The sequence below is a fragment of the Aquarana catesbeiana genome, linkage group LG04 (genome assembly GCF_042186555.1).
Source record: "Aquarana catesbeiana isolate 2022-GZ linkage group LG04, ASM4218655v1, whole genome shotgun sequence".
NCBI classification, from domain to species: domain Eukaryota; kingdom Metazoa; phylum Chordata; class Amphibia; order Anura; family Ranidae; genus Aquarana; species Aquarana catesbeiana.
The window spans coordinates 350550735-350570782 of NC_133327.1; the positions used below are offsets into that span (position 1 = coordinate 350550735).

Here is a 20048-nt window from a genome sequence, read left to right on the forward strand (position 1 = left end):
GGGTTAACCAGGAGGGGGCGCTGCAGGGGTTAAGTGTGGCCTAGGGAGGGATTCTAACTGGGATAGGCTACGTGTGACACGACACTGATCACCGCTCTCGATCACAGGGAGCTGCGATTAGTGTCAGTGTCACAAGGCAGAACAGGGAAATGCTAATGTAAACAACCAAGTTCTTCCTCTCCGTGAGACGATTGCGGGAGTCAGCGGGACCCGCGATCACACTCACAGAGCTCACGGCAGGGTCGTGCGCGTTCATGACCACACAGCGGTAAATTTAAAGGGACGTACCTTTATGCCCATTTGCCTGTCCATGCCATTCTGCGGCGGTTGGCAAGCGGTTAAAAAGCATGTCCATGAACAGTATACTATGCACTTAAAACTTGGTAGGAGCTCTGACCAAGAATTGAGTGCATGCTATACTGTGCATGGACATACTTTTCAGTAAGCCAACATTTCTGTATTAAAAAAACTATTATTTTTAAGTGGTCTAATGTAATATTCTAATTTTCTGAGATACAGAATTTTGGGTTTTTCACTAGCTGTAAGCCATAATCATCAAAATTTAAAAAAAGAAATGCTTGAAATATATCACTGTGTGTGTGTAACGCATCTATATAAAATATGAGTTTCACGTTTTGAATTGAATTACTGAAATAAATTACCTTTTTGACCATATTCTAATTTTTGGAGATGCACCTGTATGCATGCACTTATCTGTCCCTCTACATTCAACACCCAATGAAGAAAACAGGAAGGTTGCATTTACAAGTGAAACCTGATTAAAAGGATTTGAAATTACAATAAAACTGCCATGTGTATGGCCACCATTAGATTTCGAGACCAACAATGGATCTATGCCATGTTTGCAAACCTACCATGGCAGAATCTTGTGCCCTCAGAAACTGTTACATCAAAGTGCACAGACATAACAGTCTTTGCTCATTTTAACACATTACGGAAAAAAATAGGCCTGTACACTTCTAAGTAAGCACCAAGTAGCACTCATCATTCATCAGAGAACAAAACTAAAGGTCATGTTGTGTACAGATCAGTAATTTATATAGATATGCCCACAGCAGTATTGTATGCTATGGGCCCATGTATACTGTTCTGCAGTACAGCTCCCTATGTAGTGTTTAACTATGTAAACCAAAATTGGAAAGATCTGCATTTACAGTCCTGGTATGGTCTGTATTTTATACTGTATAAATGTAAGGCTTTGTGCTAACTTTATCATCCGTACAGCAGGACCCTTTTGGCCATTGCCACTGCTAAGTAAATATCAACATTGTGTAGCCAGCAGCGCCAACACCACTGATTTATATGCCATTACTGTTTAAACCTTTCACTGAATGAGTTGTTCATGCAGTTGTGATGCATGCACATAATTTGCTTAGCCTTCAGTCATTTAGAATTGGCGGAAGTCATTTTGCGCATGCTCCACCTCATTCAATGGAGAACATAAACATCAATGGTGTGCAATCAGCAGCAGCGCCGCTTACTAAACATTGGGGATATCTGCATATCAGCCTTCAGCAGCTGCAGTGGCCAAAAGGGTCAATGGGTGCAAACAATAACACAAATGTTACATGTGTAAAGCATACAGACCGCAAGATGCTCATGTGCATGAGTCCTAAGAGTTCTCAGCTCTATACTGTATAACATTAAAGGGGTTGTAAACCCTCGTGTTTTTTTACCTTAATACATTCTATGCATTAAGGTAAAAAATGTTCTGACACTGACCAGCCCCCCAGTTTTACTCACCTAATCCTGATTTATATGCCATTACTGTTTAAACCTTTCACTGAATGAGTTGTTCATGCAGTTGTGATGCATGCACATAATTTGCTTAGCCTTCAGTCATTTAGAATTGGCGGAAGTCATTTTGCGCATGCTCCACCTCATTCAATGGAGAACATAAACATCAATGGTGTGCAATCAGCAGCAGCGCCGCTTACTAAACATTGGGGATATCTGCATATCAGCCTTCAGCAGCTGCAGTGGCCAAAAGGGTCAATGGGTGCAAACAATAACACAAATGTTACATGTGTAAAGCATACAGACCGCAAGATGCTCATGTGCATGAGTCCTAAGAGTTCTCAGCTCTATACTGTATAACATTAAAGGGGTTGTAAACCCTCGTGTTTTTTTACCTTAATACATTCTATGCATTAAGGTAAAAAATGTTCTGACACTGACCAGCCCCCCAGTTTTACTCACCTAATCCTGTTTGTTCCCACGGCAGAGACGCGCTCTACCTCTCTGCCTGTTGTCTCGGCTCTTGATTGGATAGATTGATAGCAGCGCAGCCATTGGCTCCATCTGCTGTCAATCAAATCTAATGACGTGAGCGCTGGGGGGTGGGGACGAGTCCGAGTCCGACATTCTGTGTCTTTGGTCTATGGATGCAAATGCTGGACTAGAGAGCGCGCCGGCAAGGTAACCCCCAGGGAGAGCGCTTCTCCTAGGTGGTTTCCCGATGCGGGGAGGAACCGCGAGCGCCGTTGGGGGACCCCAGAAATGAGGATCGGGGCCACTCTGTGCAAAACGAACTGCACAGTGGAGGCAAGTATGATATGTTTGTTATTTAGAAAAACAAAACAAAAACAAAAGTTTAGTAACCCTTTAATATGAACTAGAAATAGATGGTGCAAAAAGTAATGTATTACTTACCGTATATACTCGAGTATAAGTCAAATCTGAGTATAAGTCGAGGCCCCTAATTTACCACAAAAAACTGGGAAAAACGTATTGACCCGAGTATAAGACGAGGGTGAGAAATGCAGCAGCTACTGTAAGTGGAAAAAGAGGGTCAACAATGCCCATCTGCAGCTGCATGCCTCCCTGTGTCCTGTGCAGCCTACCTGCATCCAGTGCATGCGTCCTGTGTCCTGTACCTGTGCATGTGTATATGTCCCTGTGTCCTGTACATGTGTATGTGTCCCTGTGTCCTGTACATGTGTATGTGTCCTGTACATGTGTATGTGTCCCTGTGTCCTGTACATGTGTATGTGTCCCTGTGTCCTGTACATGTGTATGTGTCCCTGTGTCCTGTGCATGTGTCCCTGTGCAGCCTACCTGTGTCCTGTGCAACCTCCCTGTGGCGATCTCCATCCTCCCTGTGGCGATCTCCATCCTCCCTGTGGCGATCTCCATCCTCCCTGTGGCGATCTCCATCCTCCCTGTGGCGATCTCCATCCTCCCTGTGGCGATCTCCATCCTCCCTGTGGCGATCTCCATCCTCCGATGAGCGTGTGATAATACACTTAGGCGGCCATTCCACTTTTCAAAAGCTGCGCCGCCTCCTCGTCTGTGATAGGCAGAACACTCAGCAGTCAGCGGTCAGCCTATCACGAACATTCTCTCATCCTCATACCACGGACAAGGATGAGAGAATGTCCGTGATAGGCTGTACACTGACAGCTGGGAAATGGAGTGTTCAGCCTATCACAGACGAGCAGGAGGTGTGGCTTTTGAAAGCTGGAATATCCTCTGAATGGTATTATCACACGCCGGCCGCCGTCTGCCTGCATGACACGCTGATCACGCAGACAGACGGCGGTGATTAGAGTATAAGTCGAGGGGGGCACTTTCAGCCCAAAAAAAAAAAAAGGGCTGAAAAATTTGACTTATACTCGAGTATATACGGCAATACATATACATTATATATATATATATATATATACATACATACACTTTATATAATATATATATATATATATATATATATATATATATATATATATATATATATATTATAATTGCACTTGTATATCAAAGCGAATTTCCCCATAAGAAATAATGGAAACTCAAATGATTCATTCCACAACCATTTATTCATAGGTCCTTCAGTTTATAGTCCATATAAAAAGATTATAGCAATGTGACCAGGTTGTGTAACCATAAAAGGCTTCCATCCACAAATGGAAGCCTCCACAAGGGGATTAGAAGCAAAATCCAGCAGGAGCTACAGAGTATAAAAGAGAAGAGAGGTGCCTCTAAGTGTAGCACTATGTTTCTAAATGTTGTACCTTCATTAAATGTAACCATATTGCTACACTTAGAGGCGCCTCTCTTCTCTTTTATACCCAGTTGTGACATGACGCTACTTGTATTTAAAATCAAACTTTATTTAAAAATGTTGCTTGTCTTGCAAAACGCTCTTAAACCAAGTTACTCTCAAACCAAGGTTTTACTGTATATGAATAATCATAACCATACCAACAATGTCATCTGAGGAATCTTCATCTGGTGGGCGATTTGTTCTTCTACTCCTTCTCACCTTCTCAGGACCTGACCAGGATGATGGCTCCTTTACCCTCATTTGCAGCCTGGAAAAAGAGAAGAACATTTTATCATATAGCAAAGTACACTTTATTTTCACAGGCGAAACTTAGACTTGTTAAAAATCCCAACAAAAATCAAAGGTTCTTCATATAAGACAAACTGAATTTTCAGTCTGGTTTTGCTGCTGATGTGCCAGTGACAAAAACAAAATGAGAATATTTGCCAGCACACCACGGATCGACAAGTAGCGTCCAAATGATTTTTTATTGAAGCGTGTTCACATCACAGAACAGGCAGTGCAACCTTTTGGAGTCACGCAGGACCCCCTCAAGAGGTTGCACTACCTGCTCTGTGATGTGAACACGCTTCAATAAAAAAATGTTTGGACGCTACTTGTCGATCCGTGGTGTGCTGGCAAATATTCTCTTTTTGGCTTTCTGATCCAGTTTCCAGCTGGTGGTTGCTGCAGCACCCAAATCTTCTGGAGCTTTATCCAGGAATGTGTGCGATGGGAATATGGAGTATTACTAGTAACAAAAACAATTCCCTCTTATACCTGCAGACTAGCCACTTGAGCCCCGGACCATTATGCTGCCTAAGGACCAGAGGTCTTTTTCCAATTTGGCACTGCGTCGCTTTAACTGCTAATTGCGCGGTTATGCAATGCTGTACCCAAACGAAATTTGCGTCCTTTTCTTCCCACAAATAGAGCTTTCTTTTGATGGTATTTGATCACTTCTGCAGTTTTTATTTTTTGCGCTATAAACGGAAAAAGACCGAAAATTTTGAAAAAAAATGATATTTTCTACTTTTTGTTATAAAAAAAATCCAATAAACTCAATTTTAGTCATACATTTAGGCCAAAATGTATTCGGCCACATGTCTTTGGTAAAAAAAATGTCAATAAGCGTATATTTATTGGTTTGCGCAAAAGTTATAGCGTCTACAAACTAGGGTACATTTTCTGGAATTTACACAGCTTTTAGTTTATGACTGCCTATGTCATTTCTTGAGGTGCTAAAATGGCAGGGCAGTACAAAACCCCCCCAAATGACCCCATTTTGGAAAGTAGACACCCCAAGGAAATTGCTGATAGGCATGTTGAACCCATTGAATATTTATTTTTTTTGTCCCAAGTGATTGAATAATGACAAAAAAAAAAAAAATATTTACAAAAAGTTGTCACTAAATGATATATTGCTCACACAGGCCATGGGCCTATGTGGAATTGCACCCCAAAATATATTCAGCTACTTCTCCTGAGTACGGGGATACCACATGTGTGGGACTTTTTGGGAGCCTAGCCGCGTATGGGACCCCGAAAACCAATCACCGCCTTCAGGATTTCTAAGGGTGTAACTTTTTGATTTCACTCTTCACTGCCTATCACAGTTTCGGAGGCCATGGAATGCCCAGGTGGCACAACCCCCCCCCAAATGACCCCATTTTGGAAAGTAGACACCCCAAGCTATTTGCTGAGAGGCATATTGAGTCCATGGAATATTTTATATTTTGACACAAGTTGCGGGAAAGTGACACTTTTTTTTTTTTTTTTGCACAAAGTTGTCACTAAATGATATATTGCTCACACAGGCCATGGGCCTATGTGGAATTGCACCCCAAAATACATTTAGCTGCTTCTCCTGAGTATGGGGATACCACATGTGTGGGACTTTTTGGGAGCCTAGCCGCGTACGGGGCCCCGAAAACCAATCACCGCCTTCAGCGTTTTTAAGGGCGTGAATTTTTGATTTTACTCTTCACTGCCTAACACCGTTTCGGAGGCCATGGAATGCCCAGGTGGCACAAACCCCCCCCAAATGACCCCATTTTGGAAAGTAGACACCCCAAGCTATTTGCTGAGAGGCATGGTGAGTATTTTGCAGCTCTCATTTGTTTTTGAAAATGAAGAAAGACAAGAAAAAACTTTTTTTTTTTTTCTTTTTTCAAATTTCAAAACTTTGTGACAAAAAGTGAGGTCTGCAAAATACTCACTATACCTCTCAGCAAATAGCTTGGGGTGTCTACTTTCCAAAATGGGGTCATTTGGGGGGGTTTTGTGCCACCTGGGCATTCCATGGCCTCCGAAACTGTGATAGGCAGTGAAGAGTGAAATCAAAAATTCACGCCCCTTAGAAAGCCTGAAGGCGGTGCTTGGTTTTCGGGGTCCCGTACACGGCTAGGCTCCCAAAAAGTCTCACACATATGGTATCCCCGTACTCAGGAGAAGCAGCAGAATGTATTTTGGGGTGTAATTTCACCGAATCGGACCCCCCACCCGCGAGAGGCAAATCACGTACATGTACGTGATTTTGCCTGCCCGTGCCGCCTTGCCGACGTAAATCGGCGTTAGGCGGTCCTTAAGTGGCTAGAGAGCATCTCCAGAGAGTTAGATGAATCTTCATGGGAGCCACTACTGCCTACTGCTGGGGCCATAGGCCTGTACAGTACTTTCTGAGGCTGCATCACCCCTATCTATACTACCATTGTATACTGCAACTTCTGCGTCAGAAATTGCTTTGCCCCTACGTTTTCATTAGCGTTAAAGTGGTTTTAAAGGCTAAAGGTTACTTACCTTTATGAATTCTATGCATGAAGGTAAAAAAAAAAAAACCTTCTGTGTGCTGCTCCCCCCACAGCCCCCCCAATGCTTACCTGAGCCCCCTCTCAATCCAGGGATGTGCATGGGAGCCTCGCCTGTCCCTGAACTACCTATCCTCGTTGGCTGAGACTTTGGCTCCCACTGCTGTCAATCACAACCAGTAAGCCAATAAGGGGAGAGCGGGGGCGAGGCTGAGCTGCAGCTCTATGTGTCTTATAGATGTGTACAGCAGGGCTCGGAAGCAAGCACACACCAGTGCCTCCATAGCAAGCATCTTGCTATTGGGGGCACTAATCAAAGGGGAGGACCCCCGAGCGCCGGCGGGGGACTCGAGATTAAGTGGATCGGGGCTGCTCTATGCAAAACCGGCACAGAGCAGGTAAGTATAACAGTTTTTTTTTTTTAAAGCCTAACCTTTAATACCACTTTAAACTTATAGCTGAATAATTAATAAGATTTTGCCTTATTTAAAAATTAAAAAACGACTTTGAACGTGTATCACAAAATTGAAATAAGTATGTGGATTCAACTGACACCTATTGTTTATTCATTTAGTACAGGTACTTGTATAGCTCTGCCAATTTACACAGCACTTTACATATATATTGTACAGTGACATCAGTCCCTGCCCTCAAGGAGCTTACAATCTAAGGTCCCTAATATATATATATATATATATATATATATATATATATATATATATATATATATATATATATATACATATACTAGGGCCAATTTAGACAGCAGACAATTAATCTACCAGCATGTCTTTGGACCGTGGGGGAACCTGGTGTACCCAGAGGAAACCCACACAAGCACTACCCTACAAATGGATTTTACTGATTCATTCATGTATTCAATCTAAATAAAGTTTTCAAATTAACCAGCTTTTAACCACTTCGTGCCCACGCTATAGCCGAAAGACGGCTGCAGTGGGGACGCTATCTGCCGGGCGGCCGTCCCTGGACGTCCTGTTGTTTACTTCCGCGATGCGTGCTCCCGCGGGCGTGCATCGGGGAAGTTCTGTGCTGGCCGTGTCCCTCGGACACAGCCAGTCACAGATCGCTGAAAACGGCCAATCATAGCGGCCGTTTTCAGCGCGATCCGCGGTGCCAATGAGAGACGATCTCATATGTAAACATATGAGATCATCTCTCATCGCCGGTGTTCTGCGGCTCTCCCTCCTCATACAGAGACAGCGTGTGAGGAGGGAGAGCGAACCGCTGCGGCGGTAAGTAAAAAAAAAAACGAAAAAAGTGTCCCCACTGCCATCTGTCCCTGCCAACTGTCCCCACTGTCATGTCTCTGCCATCTATCCCCAGTGCCATTTGTCCCCACTGTCATGTCCCTGCCATCTGTCCCCACTGTCATGTCCCTGCCATCTGTCCCCAGTGCCATCTGTCCCCACTGTCATGTCCCTGCCATCTGTCCCCAGTGCCATCTGTCATCAGTGCCACGTATCAGTGCCACGTATCAGTGCCACGTATCAGTGCCACGTATCAGTGCCACGTATCAGTGCCACGTATCAGTGCCACGTATCAGTGCCACGTATCAGTGCCACGTATCAGTGCCACGTATCAGTGCCACATCATTGTCAGTGCCACATCATTGTCAGTGCCACATCAGTGCCACGTATCAGTGACATCTGTCATCAGTGCCACGTGTCATTGTCCTGGTGCTCCAGGGCCTTCAAAAGTGTAATAGGTAGTCAACAAGTTAGATGTGTAATTTATGCTCCTAGAACACGTGATGGTGCTCCCTGCATGTTGGGCCTCTCTACGTGGCTAGGCTGTGAAAAAGTCCCACACATGTGGTATCATAATACTCAGGAGGAGTAGCAGAATGTATTTTGGGGTGTCATTTGTAGTATATACATGCCATGTGAGAGAAATAACCTATTACAATGACAATTTTGTGGGGAAAAAAAAAAATCTTCATTTTGCAAAGAATTGTGGGAAAAAATGACAACATCAAAAACCTCACCATGCCTCTTACTAAATACCTTGGAATGTCTACTTTCAAAAAAGGGGTCATTTGGGGGGTATTTGTACTGTCCTGACTTGTTCGGGTCGCAAGAAATGAGATAGGCCACCAGTACATCAGGTGTGATCAATTATTTTTGATTTGCACCATAACTTGTAGACTCTCTAACTTTCACACGGACCAAATAATATCCATTAATTTGGGTTATTTTTACCAAAGATATGTAGCATTATAAATTGTGGCCAAAATTTATGAAGAAAAATTACTAATTTGCTAAATTTTATCACAGAAACAAAGAAAAATGCGTTTTTTTTCAAAAGTTTCGGTCTTTTTTCATTTATAGTGCAAAAAATAAAAAACCCAGAGGTGATCAAATACCACCAAAAGAAAGCTCTATTTGTATGAAAAAAAGGACAAAAAATTCATTTGGGTACAGTATTACATGACTGAGTAATTGTCATTCAAAGTGTGACAGCGCTGAAAGCTGAAAATTGGTCTGGGCAGGAGGGGGGGTTTAAGTGCCCAGTAGGCAAGTGGTTAAACACTCCTGTTTTCAGTTGACCCTTGCAGGACACACACTATATACCCAAGCGGTGCATGGTGGGCTGTCAGCCTGTGACTGGGAATTAGAACTCATGCCACCACATAAATTGTGCATACAACAAGCAGCTGCTATAAACAGGAAGATCACAGGTCAGCCAACAATAAAACAAAAAACATCATAAAAAGTTAAGACTGAAGTGTGGCAGAGGTAAGAAGGAGTCAGCTGATAAAAGATGTAGTGAAGGGGTAGGCAACCTTAAAGAGGTGAAGATCTACCTGAACAACATGGGGAAGTCAAAGATCACCGGGCGTCGCCTCCTCAAACCAGTTTTAAACCTGTAATTGCGTCTCCATCGCGTGCATTGCAGTCAATGAGACTCGGATGATCATAGACCGTAGTAAGGGGCCGATCTCAGCTGATCATGTGATGTAAACAGAAGACCGGTAATCGTTTTTTTTTCTCCTCACGCTAACAGCGTGAGGAGAAAAAAAAGCTGATCACCGGCTTCTGTGAAAGGGACATCGTTCCTAAAGAGGAAAAGGTGCAGCCACCGCAACTGTGCCCACCAGTGCATATCAGTGCCACCTGCCAGTGCCCACCAGCGGTGCCAATCAGTGCCACCTAGCAGTGTAACCTACCAGTGCCCATCACTGCCACCCGTCAGTGCCAGCTATCAGTGCCACCTATCAATGCCCATCAGTGCCGCCCATCAGTGCCACCTATTAATGCCCACCAGTGCAGCCTCATCAGCGTTCATGAAGGAGAAAAATTACCCGTTTGCATAATTTTATTTTCAGTCTTTTTTCATTTTTTTTTAAACAAAAAATAAAAAAAAAAAACGCAAAAGGTGATCAAATACCACCAAAAGAAAGCTCTATTTGTGGGCAAAAATGATAAAAATGTCATATGGGTAGTGTTGCATGACCGCGCAATTGTCATTCAAAGAGTGACAGCGCTAAAAGCTGAAAATTGGTCTGGGCAGAAAGGGGTTTAAGTGTCCAGCAAGCAAGTGGTTAAATCAGGTGGTGAGAAGGCAACATATCTTCTCCTCACTACCTGTCAAACACACTCAGATTGCTTTTTAAAGGAGCGGCAGTGCTTGCTGCACTTGTAAATGAGCCCTTTAGTTGCATTTGGCAGGGGCACTCTTAGGGATTATTCACATGTAAAACCTTGCGATTGAGTTTCGGTTTTACTGCCCAAAACCCTACCCCCTTTAGCTACTGAGGCATGCCACAGCAGGAAATAAGCCCCCTGCTGCTTTGGTGCATGCTACCGTCTACCTATCACGACCTATTCAAGTAAATGGACCCACTCCGCATGGGACAGAAGCTGGCACTACAGAGGAGGCATTGGCTTTTGCGGCTCTTGCTCCCTACTACAGCTCTAACTTTACAAGTAGTCCCTCTGCAGTGCACTCTGTTTGATGCTTGTGGATGGTGGGTAGAGCTGCACGATTCTGGCTAAAATGAGAAGCACAATTTTTTTTGCTTAGAAGATAGATCACGATTCTTTCACGATTCTCGCGGCGTAACATTATCTTTCACATTCAAACAAAAAAAATTGGGCTAACTTTACTGTTTCTTTTTTTTTATTCATTGAAGTGTACTTTTTCCCAAAAAATTGTGTTTGAAAGACCGCTGGGCAAATACAGTGTGACATAAAATATTGCAGCAATTAACATTTTATTCTCTAGGGTCTCTGGTAAAATATATATAATGTTTGGGGGTTCAAAGTAATTTTCTAGCAAAAAATATTGATTTTACCTTGACCACTTGCCGACCGCCTCACGACGATATACATCGGCAGAATGGCACGGGCAGGCAGAATCACGTACCCCCCCCCCCCGGTGCCCGAGGCGGTCGGCTTTGGTCTGGGAGCGATGAGAGGTGAGGGGGAGACCATCCGTTCGTGGCCCCCCCTCGCGATCGCTCCCAGCCAATGAGAATCTTCCTTTGCTGCTGTATGCTAAACAGCAGCAAAGGAAATTATGTAATCTCTCCTCGGCTTGGTATTTTCCGTTCCGGCGCTGAGGAGAGAAGACATCACTGAGAGTGTAAAACACACACACTCAGTAGAACATGCCAGGCACACATTACACCCCCGATCGCCCCCCAATCACCCCTCCCCCCCCCCCGTCACACTGACACCAAGCAGTTTTTATTTTTCTGATTACTGCATTGGTGTCAGTTTGTGACAGTTAGTGTTGTAGGGGTCTAGAATACCCCCCTAATAAAGTTTTAACCCCTTGATCACCCCCCGTCGCCAGTGTCACTAAGCGATCATTTTTCTGATCGCTGTATTAGTGTCACTGGTGACGCTAGTTAGGGAGGTAAATATTTAGGTTCGCCGTCAGCATTTTATAGCGTCAGGGACCCCCATATACTACCCAATTAATGTTTTAACCCCTTGATTGCCCCCTAGTTAACCCTTTCACCACTGATCACCGTATAAGTGTCACGGGTGACGCTGGTTAGTTTGTTTATTTTTTATAGTGTCAGGGCACTCGCCGTTTATTACCGAATAAAGGTTTAGCCCCCTGATCGCCCGGCGGTGATATGCGTCGCCCCAGGCAGCATCAGATTAGCGCCAGTACCGCTAACACCCACGCACGCAGCATACGCCTCCCTTAGTGGTATAGTATCTGAACGCATCAATATGTGATCCGATCAGATCTGTACTAGCGTCCCCAGCAGTTTAGGGTTCCCAAAAACACAGTGTTAGCGGGATCAGCCCAGATACCTGCTAGCACCTGCGTTTTGCTCCTCCGCCCGGCCCAGCCCACTCAAGTGCAGTATCGATCGATCATTGTCACTTACAAAACACTAAACGCATAACTGCAGCGTTCGCAGAGTCAGGCCTGATCCCTGCGATCGGTAACAGTTTTTTTGGTAGCGTTTTGGTGAACTGGCAAGCACCAGCAGCCTAGTACACCCCGGTCGTAGTCAAACCAGCACTGCAGTAACACTTGGTGACGTGGCGAGTCCCATAAGTGCAGTTCAAGCTGGTGAGGTGGCAAGCACAAGTAGTGTCCCGCTGCCACCAAGAAGAAGACAAACACAGGCCCATCGTGCCCATAATGCCCTTCCTGCTGCATTCGCCAATCCTAATTGGGGGAACCCACCACTTCTGCAGCACCCGTACTTCCCCCATTCACATCCCCAACCAAATGTAGTCGGCTGCATGAGAGGCATTTATTTTATGTCCTCCCGAGTACCCCTACCCAACAAACCCCCCCAAAAAAGATATATATATATATATATATATATATATATATATATATATATATATCCTGACAATCCTGGTCTTTGCATTGGTGAATGTTTTGAACGCTACCATACACTAGTTGAGTATTAGCGCAGGGTACAGCATTGCACAGACTAGGCGCACTTTCACAGGGTCTCCCAAGATGCCATCGCATTTTGAGAGACCCGAACCTGGAACCGGTTACAGTTATAAAAGTTAGTTACAAAAAAAAGTGTAAAAAAAAAAAAAAAATATATATCAAATAAAAAATAATAGTTGTCGTTTCATTGTTCTCTCTCTCTCTATTCTCTCTCTATTGTTCTGCTCTTTTTTTTACTGTATTCTATTCTGCAATGTTTTATTGATATTATGTTTTATCATGTTTGCTTTTCAGGTCTGCAATTTTTTTATACTTTACCCTTTACTGTGTTTTATTGCTAACCATTTTTTTGTCTTCAGGTACGCCATTCACGACTTTTGTGGTTATACCAGAATGATGCCTGCAGGTTTAGGTATCATCTTGGTATCATTCTTTTCAGCCAGCGGTCAGCTTTCATGTAAAAGCAATCCTAGTGGCTAATTAGCCTCTAGACTGCTTTTACAAGCAGTGGGAGGGAATGACCCCCCCCCCACCGTCTTCCGTGTTTTTCTCTGGCTCTCCTGTCTCAATAGGGAACCTGAGAATGCAGCCGCTGATTCAGCCAGCTGACCATAGAGCTGATCAGAGACCAGAGTGGCTCCAAACATCTCTATGGCCTACGAAACCGGAAGCTACGAGCATTTCATGACTTAGATTTCGCCGGATGTAAACAGCGCCATTGGGAAATTGGGAAAGCATTTTATCACACCGATCTTGGTGTGGTCAGATGCTTTGAAGGCAGAGGAGAGATCTAGGGTCTAATAGACCCCAATTTTTTCAAAAGAGAGAACCTGTCACTACCTATTGCTATCATAGGGGATATTTACATTCCCTGAGATAACAATAAAAATGATTTTAAAAAAAACGAAAGGAACAGTTTAAAAATAAGATAAAAAAGCAAAAGGCGAACGCAAGCGTCGGTCTGGCGTCAAATGTAAACAGCAATTGCACCATGCATGTGAGGTTTCACCGTGAAGGTCAGATCGAGGGCAGTAATTTTAGCTGTAGACCTCCTCTGTAAATCTAAAGTGGTAACCTGTAAAGGCTTTTAAAAATGTATTTATTTTGTTGCCACTGCACGTTTGTGCGCAATTTTAAAGCATGTCATGTTTGGTATCCATGTACTCAGCCTAAGATCATCTTTTTTATTTCATCAAACATTTGGGCAATATAGTGTGTTTTAGTGCATTAAAATTTTAAAAAGTGTGTTTTTTCCCCAAAAAATGCGTTTGAAAAATCGCTGCGCAAATACTGTGTGAAAAAAAAAAAAAAATGAAACACCCACCATTTTAATCTGTAGGGCATTTGCTTTAAAAAAATATATAATGTTTGGGGGTTCAAAGTAATTTTCTTGCAAAAAAAAATAATTTTTTCATGTAAATAAAAAGAGTCAGAAAGGGCTTTGTCTTCAAGTGGTTAGAAGAGTGGGTGATGTGTGACATACGCTTCTAAATGTTGTGCATAAAATGCCAGGACAGTTCAAACCCCCCCCAAATGACCCCATTTTGGAAAGTAGACACCCCAAGCTATTTGCTGAGAGGCATGTCGAGTCCATGGAATATTTTATATTGTGACACAAGTTGCGGGAAAAAGACAATTTTTTTTTTTTTTTTTTTGCACAAAGTTGTCACTAAATGATATATTGCTTAAACATGCCATGGGAATATGTGAAATTACACCCCAAAATACATTCTGTTGCTTCTCCTGAGTACGGGGATACCACATGTGTGGGACTTTTTGGGAGCCTAGCCGCGTACGGGGCCCCGAAAACCAAGCACCGCCTTCAGGCTTTCTAAGGGCGTAAATTTTTGCTTTTACTCTTCACTGCCTATCACAGTTTCGGAGGCCATGGAATGCCCAGGTGGCACAAACTCCCCCCCCAAATGACCCCATTTTGGAAAGTAGACACTCCAAGCTATTTGCTGAGAGGTATAGTGAGTATTTTGCAGACCTCACTTTTTGTCACAAAGTTTTGAAAATTGAAAAAAAAAAATAAAAAAGTTTTTTCTTGTCTTTCTTCATTTTCAAAAACAAATGAGAGCTGCAAAATACTCACCATGCCTCTCAGCAAATAGCTTGTGGTGTCTGCTTTACAAAATGGGGTCATTTGGGGGGGGGGGGGGGGGGGGTTGTGCCACCTGGGCATTCCATGGCCTCCGAAACTGTGATAGGTAGTGAAGAGTGAAATCAAAAATTTACACCCATATGCCCCGTACACACGGTCGGACTTTGTTCGGACATTCCGACAACAAAATCCTAGGATTTTTCAGACGGATTTTGGCTCAAACTTGTCTTGCATACACACGGTCACACAAAGTTGTCGGAAAATCCGATCGTTCTAAACGCGGTGACGTAAAACACGTACGTCGGGACTATAAACGGGGGAGTGGCCAATAGCTTTCATCTCTTTATTTATTCTGAGCATGCGTGGCACTTTGTCCGTCGGATTTGTGTACACACGATCGGAATTTCCGACAACGGATTTTGTTGTCGGAAAATTTTATATCCTGCTCTCAAACTTTGTGTGTCAGAAAATCCGATGGAAAATGTGTGATGGAGCCTACACACGGTCGGAATTTCCGACAACAAGGTCCTATCACACATTTTCCGTCGGAAAATCCGACCGTGTGTATGGGGCATTAGAAATCCTGAAGGTGGTGCTTGGTTTTCGGGGCCCCGTACGTGGCTAGGCTCCCAAAAAGTCCCACACATGTGGTATCCCCATACTCAGGAGAAGCAGCTAAATGTATTTTGGGGTGCAATTCCACATATGCCCATGGCCTGTGTGAGCAATCATTTAGTGACAACTTTGTGCAAAAAAAAAAAAATTGTCACTTTTCCGCAACTTGTGTCAAAATATAAAATATTCCATGGACTCAACATGCCTCTCAGCAAATAGCTTGGGGTGTCTACTTTCCAAAATAGGGGTCATTTGGGGGGGTTTTGTGCCATCTGGGCATTTTATGGCCTTCAAAACTGTGATAGGTAGTGAGGAGTGAAATCAAAAATTTACGCCCTTAGAAATCCTGAAGGCGGTGATTGGTTTTCGGGGCCCCGTACGCGGCTAGGCTCCCAAAAAGTCCCACGCGTGGTATCCCCATACTCAGGAGAAGCAGCTAAATGTATTTTGGGGTGCAATTCCACATATGCCCATAGCCTGTGTGAGCAATATATCATTTAGTGACAACTTTTTGTAATTTTTTTTTGTCATTATTCAATCACTTGGGACAAAAAAAATTTATATTGAATGGGCTCAACATGCCTCTCAGCAATTTCCTTGGGGTGTCTACTTTCAAAATGGGGTCATTTGGGGGGGGGGTTGTACTGCCCTGCCATTTTAGCACCTTAAGAAATGAGATATGCAGTCATAAACTAAAAGCTGTGTAAATTCCAGAAAATGTACCCTAGCTTGTAGACGCTATAACTTTTGCGCAAAACAATAAATATACGCTTATTGACATTTTTTTTACCAAAGACATGTGGCCGAATACATTTTGGCCTAAATGTATGACTAAAATTGAGTTTATTGGATTTTTTTTATAACAAAAAGTAGAAAATATCATTTTTTTTTTTCAGAATTTTTGGTCTTTTTCCGTTTATAGCGCAAAAAATAAATAAAAAAACGGCAGAGGTGATCAAATACCATCAAAAGAAAGCTCTATTTGTGGGAAGAAAAGGACGTAAATTTCGTTTGGGTACAGCATTGCATGACCGTGCAATTAGCAGTTAAAGCGACGCAGTGCCAAATTGTAAAAAGTGCTCTGGTCAGGAAGGGGGTAAATCCTTCCGGGGCTGAAGTGGTTAAGAAACAAGTGTCAGAAAGAGATTTAGACTTTAAGTGGTTAAACATCCTGCATTTACACATTGTTTAAAAAACTTGGCAGACTGCCTGGATTTTTTTTCTTTACACACAGAAGTTTCCCTTTGATCTAAGAAGGAAGAGTTAGTTACAATTTTTTTTAATTTTAAAAACTTGGCAGACTGCCCGGATGTTTTCTTTTGACAGCTGAGTGAGCAGATACGTTTCTCCACTTGTTATTTAAAGGAATCGGCAATAGAGATCGTCAGGGGGGTTGAATCGAGATCACGATTTTTTTAACGATTAATTTTGCAGCTCTAATGGCGGGTCAGCAAGCCCAGACTGCGATCTACTGGTAGATCACGATCTACAGATTGCTGACCCCTGATGTAGTTTGCATGGTACGGTTTAAAGTTTTCATGTCTTGCCTTAAAAAACTTTGGTACTGTTTTGGATCATGTCACCTGGCAACGTGCAATTCATCCAATGCACAATACCACAAGAGAAAGAGAAAACATGACGCCGTGCATAGTTGGTAAATTTCATCCTCACTATTTAAAGCTTTATTCATAAAAATTGTAGTACTGGCTTCTATGAATGGAGGAGCTTGGCAGAAAGGGCAGGCATAGTCAGGGAACTCTTGCCTGTCACAGTTCCCTTAGCTCTATAAATCCCTGCCGCGCCGGAAGATTATAGTTGCATTGAGTTGCGGCCATATGATTGGTTGATTAGCAATTAAACAGGTGTACCTAATAAAGGTGTACCTAATAAAGTAAAGATTGCTGTGCTAATGAAACAATATAACCAAAACAAAACAGCAATATAACCAAAACAAAATATGTGGTTAATATATAACAGTGATCAGTCCATAAAAAAAAATCCAAATAAGTGAAATATCCTTTGCATTGGTGTCCCAAAGGTGTTGAAAGAATAAACACCCGGAGTGCACCTTCCACCGTGATAGGAAAAAAAGGCTGTGCCCTTACCAGATAATGACTGCATGTTCTAGGAGCCTAGTGAAGCAGAGGTTCATGTGGCACATAGGATCCATCCTCTGGATGTAGACAAGGGGATATGGATATCAACTCCACTGGTTGCTCTCTTTGTCTCCTCTGCTGCCCCTTCCAGAGATATATTATATATATATATATATATATATATATATATATATATATATATATATATATATATAAACATGTTGAGCTCCACCAAAAAGGGGAAGCTATTTGCTCCCCCCTCCCCTCCAGTACCAAATTTGTCACCTTTCGGGGGGGGGGGGGGGAGTACTTGGTTTTGACAGGTACCCGTCCCCACTTCTGGGAGACCTGGCTGCGGCGATAGACCGTTGGTTAGTAGGCAGGTAGTGAAAAATTACATAGTAGGTGAGGTTGAAAAAAGACACAACCTATGTGTGTGATTATATGTCAGTATTACCTTGTATATCCCTGTATGTTGTGGTCATTCAGGTGCTTATCTAATAGTTTCTTGAAGCTATCGATGCTCCCCGATGAGACCACCGCCTGTGGAAGGGAATTCCACATCCTTGCCGCTCTTACAGTAAAGAACCCTCTACGTAGTTTAATGTTAAACCTCTTTTCTTCTAATTTTAATGAGTGGCCACGTGTCTTGTTAAACTCCCTTCCGTGAAAAAGTTTTATCCCTATTGTGGGGTCACCAGTATGGTATTTGTAAATTGAAATCATATCCCCTCTCAGTCGTCTCTTCTCCAGAGAGAATAAGCTCAGTGCTCGCAACATTTCCTCATAACTAAGATCCTGCAGACCATTTATTAGCTTTGTTGCCCTTCTTTGTACTCGCTCCATTTCCAGTACATCCTTCCTGAGGACTGGTGCCCAGAACTGGACAGCATACTCTAGGTGCAGCCGGACCAGAGTCTTGTAGAGCGGGAGAATTATCGTTTTATCTCTGGAGTTAATCCCCTTTTTAATACATGCCAATATTTTGTTTGCTTTGTTAGCAGCAGCTTGGCATTGCATGCCATTGATGAGCCTATCATCTACTAGGACCCCAGGTCCTTTTCCATCCTAGATTCCCCCAGAGATTCTCCCCCCAGTGAGTAGATTGTATTCATATTTTTGCCACCCAAATACCTTTTTTTACATTTTTCTACATTGAATCTCATTTGCCATAAAGTTGCCCACCCCATTAATTTGTTCAGATCTTTTTTGCAAGGTTTCCACATCCTGCAGAGTTTAAAGCGGAGCTCCACCAAAAAGGTGAAGCTCTGCTTATTTGCTTCCTCCCCCCTCTGCTTGAGAGGGGATATGATTTCAATTTATAAATACCATACTGGTGACCTCACAATAGGAATAAAACTTTTTCGCAGAAGGGAGTTTAACAAGACTCGTGGCCACTCATTAAAATTAGAAGAAAAGAGGTTTAACCTTAAACTACGTAGAGGGTTCTTTACTGTAAGAGTGGCAAAGATGTGGAATTCCCTTCCACAGGCAGTGGTTTCAGTGGGGGGCATCGATGGTTTCAAAGGGGAAGCTCCGCTTATTTGCTTCCTCCCGTCCTCTGGTACCAAATTTGGCACCTTTCGGGGGGGGTACCTGGTTTCGACAGGTACACGTTCCCACTTCCAGGAGACCTGGCTGCAGCGATAGACCATTGATTAGTAGGCAAGTAGTGAAGAGTTTAAAGCGGAGCTCCACCAAAAAGGGGAAGCTCTGCTTATTTGCTTCCTCCCCCCTCTGGTACCAAATTTGGCACCTTTTGGGGGGGTGGTACCTGGCTTTGACAGGTACCCGTCCCCACTTCCAGGAAACCTGGCTGCAGCGATAAACCATTGATTAGTAGGCAAGTAGTGAAGATTTTAAAGCTGAGCTCCACAAAAAGGGGAAGCTCTGCTTATTTGCTTCCTCCCCCCTCTGGTACCAAACTTGGCACCTTTCGGGGGGGGGGGGGGGGGGGGTCCCACTTCCGGGAGACCTGGCTGCAGGGAGCTCTCCTGGAAGTTTGCCCCCCCCCCCCCCAGCTGCCGGACCATTGAGAAAGTGCAGTGCTTCTCGCATGCGCAGTAGGGAACCGGCTGTAAAGCTACAAGCCTTCACTGCCAGGTTTCCCTTACAGGCGGTGGCGGAAGCAGAGAGCCGATGGAAACATCAACTGCAGTGCCGACTTCGCTGGACTTCAGGACAGGTAAGTATCCTATTCTTAAAAGCCAGCAGCTGCAGTATTTGTAACTGCTTTTAATTTTTTTTTGGGGGGGGGGGGGGGGGGGGTTTGGAGCTCCGCTTTAAGTTGCAAAGGCAGTGGACAGAGTTCTGAACTTACCATGGCTGCAATACAAAGCAGCAAAAACTTCCCCGTGCTGTTTGGCACTACTTGCCAAATACAACCCATTCACCCGAATGGGGCAGTGCCACAGACACGAGTGCAATGCAGGGACTGGGTTTTTAGGGGGTAAAACAGGCATTGAAGG

The 20048-nt window shown here is 43.5% G+C and overlaps 1 protein-coding gene across 1 annotated transcript in view; it reads right to left on the bottom strand.

Annotated features, from left to right (window-relative positions):
- Positions 1–20048, bottom strand: part of USP45 (ubiquitin specific peptidase 45) — a 317389-nt gene that overhangs the window by 296894 nt on the left and 447 nt on the right. Inside the window, exon 2 of the mRNA XM_073626986.1 lies at positions 4222–4331. Coding sequence (XP_073483087.1) covers positions 4222–4324 — 103 coding nt within the window. The 5' untranslated portion in view covers positions 4325–4331. The remainder of the gene's footprint in view (positions 1–4221; positions 4332–20048) is intronic.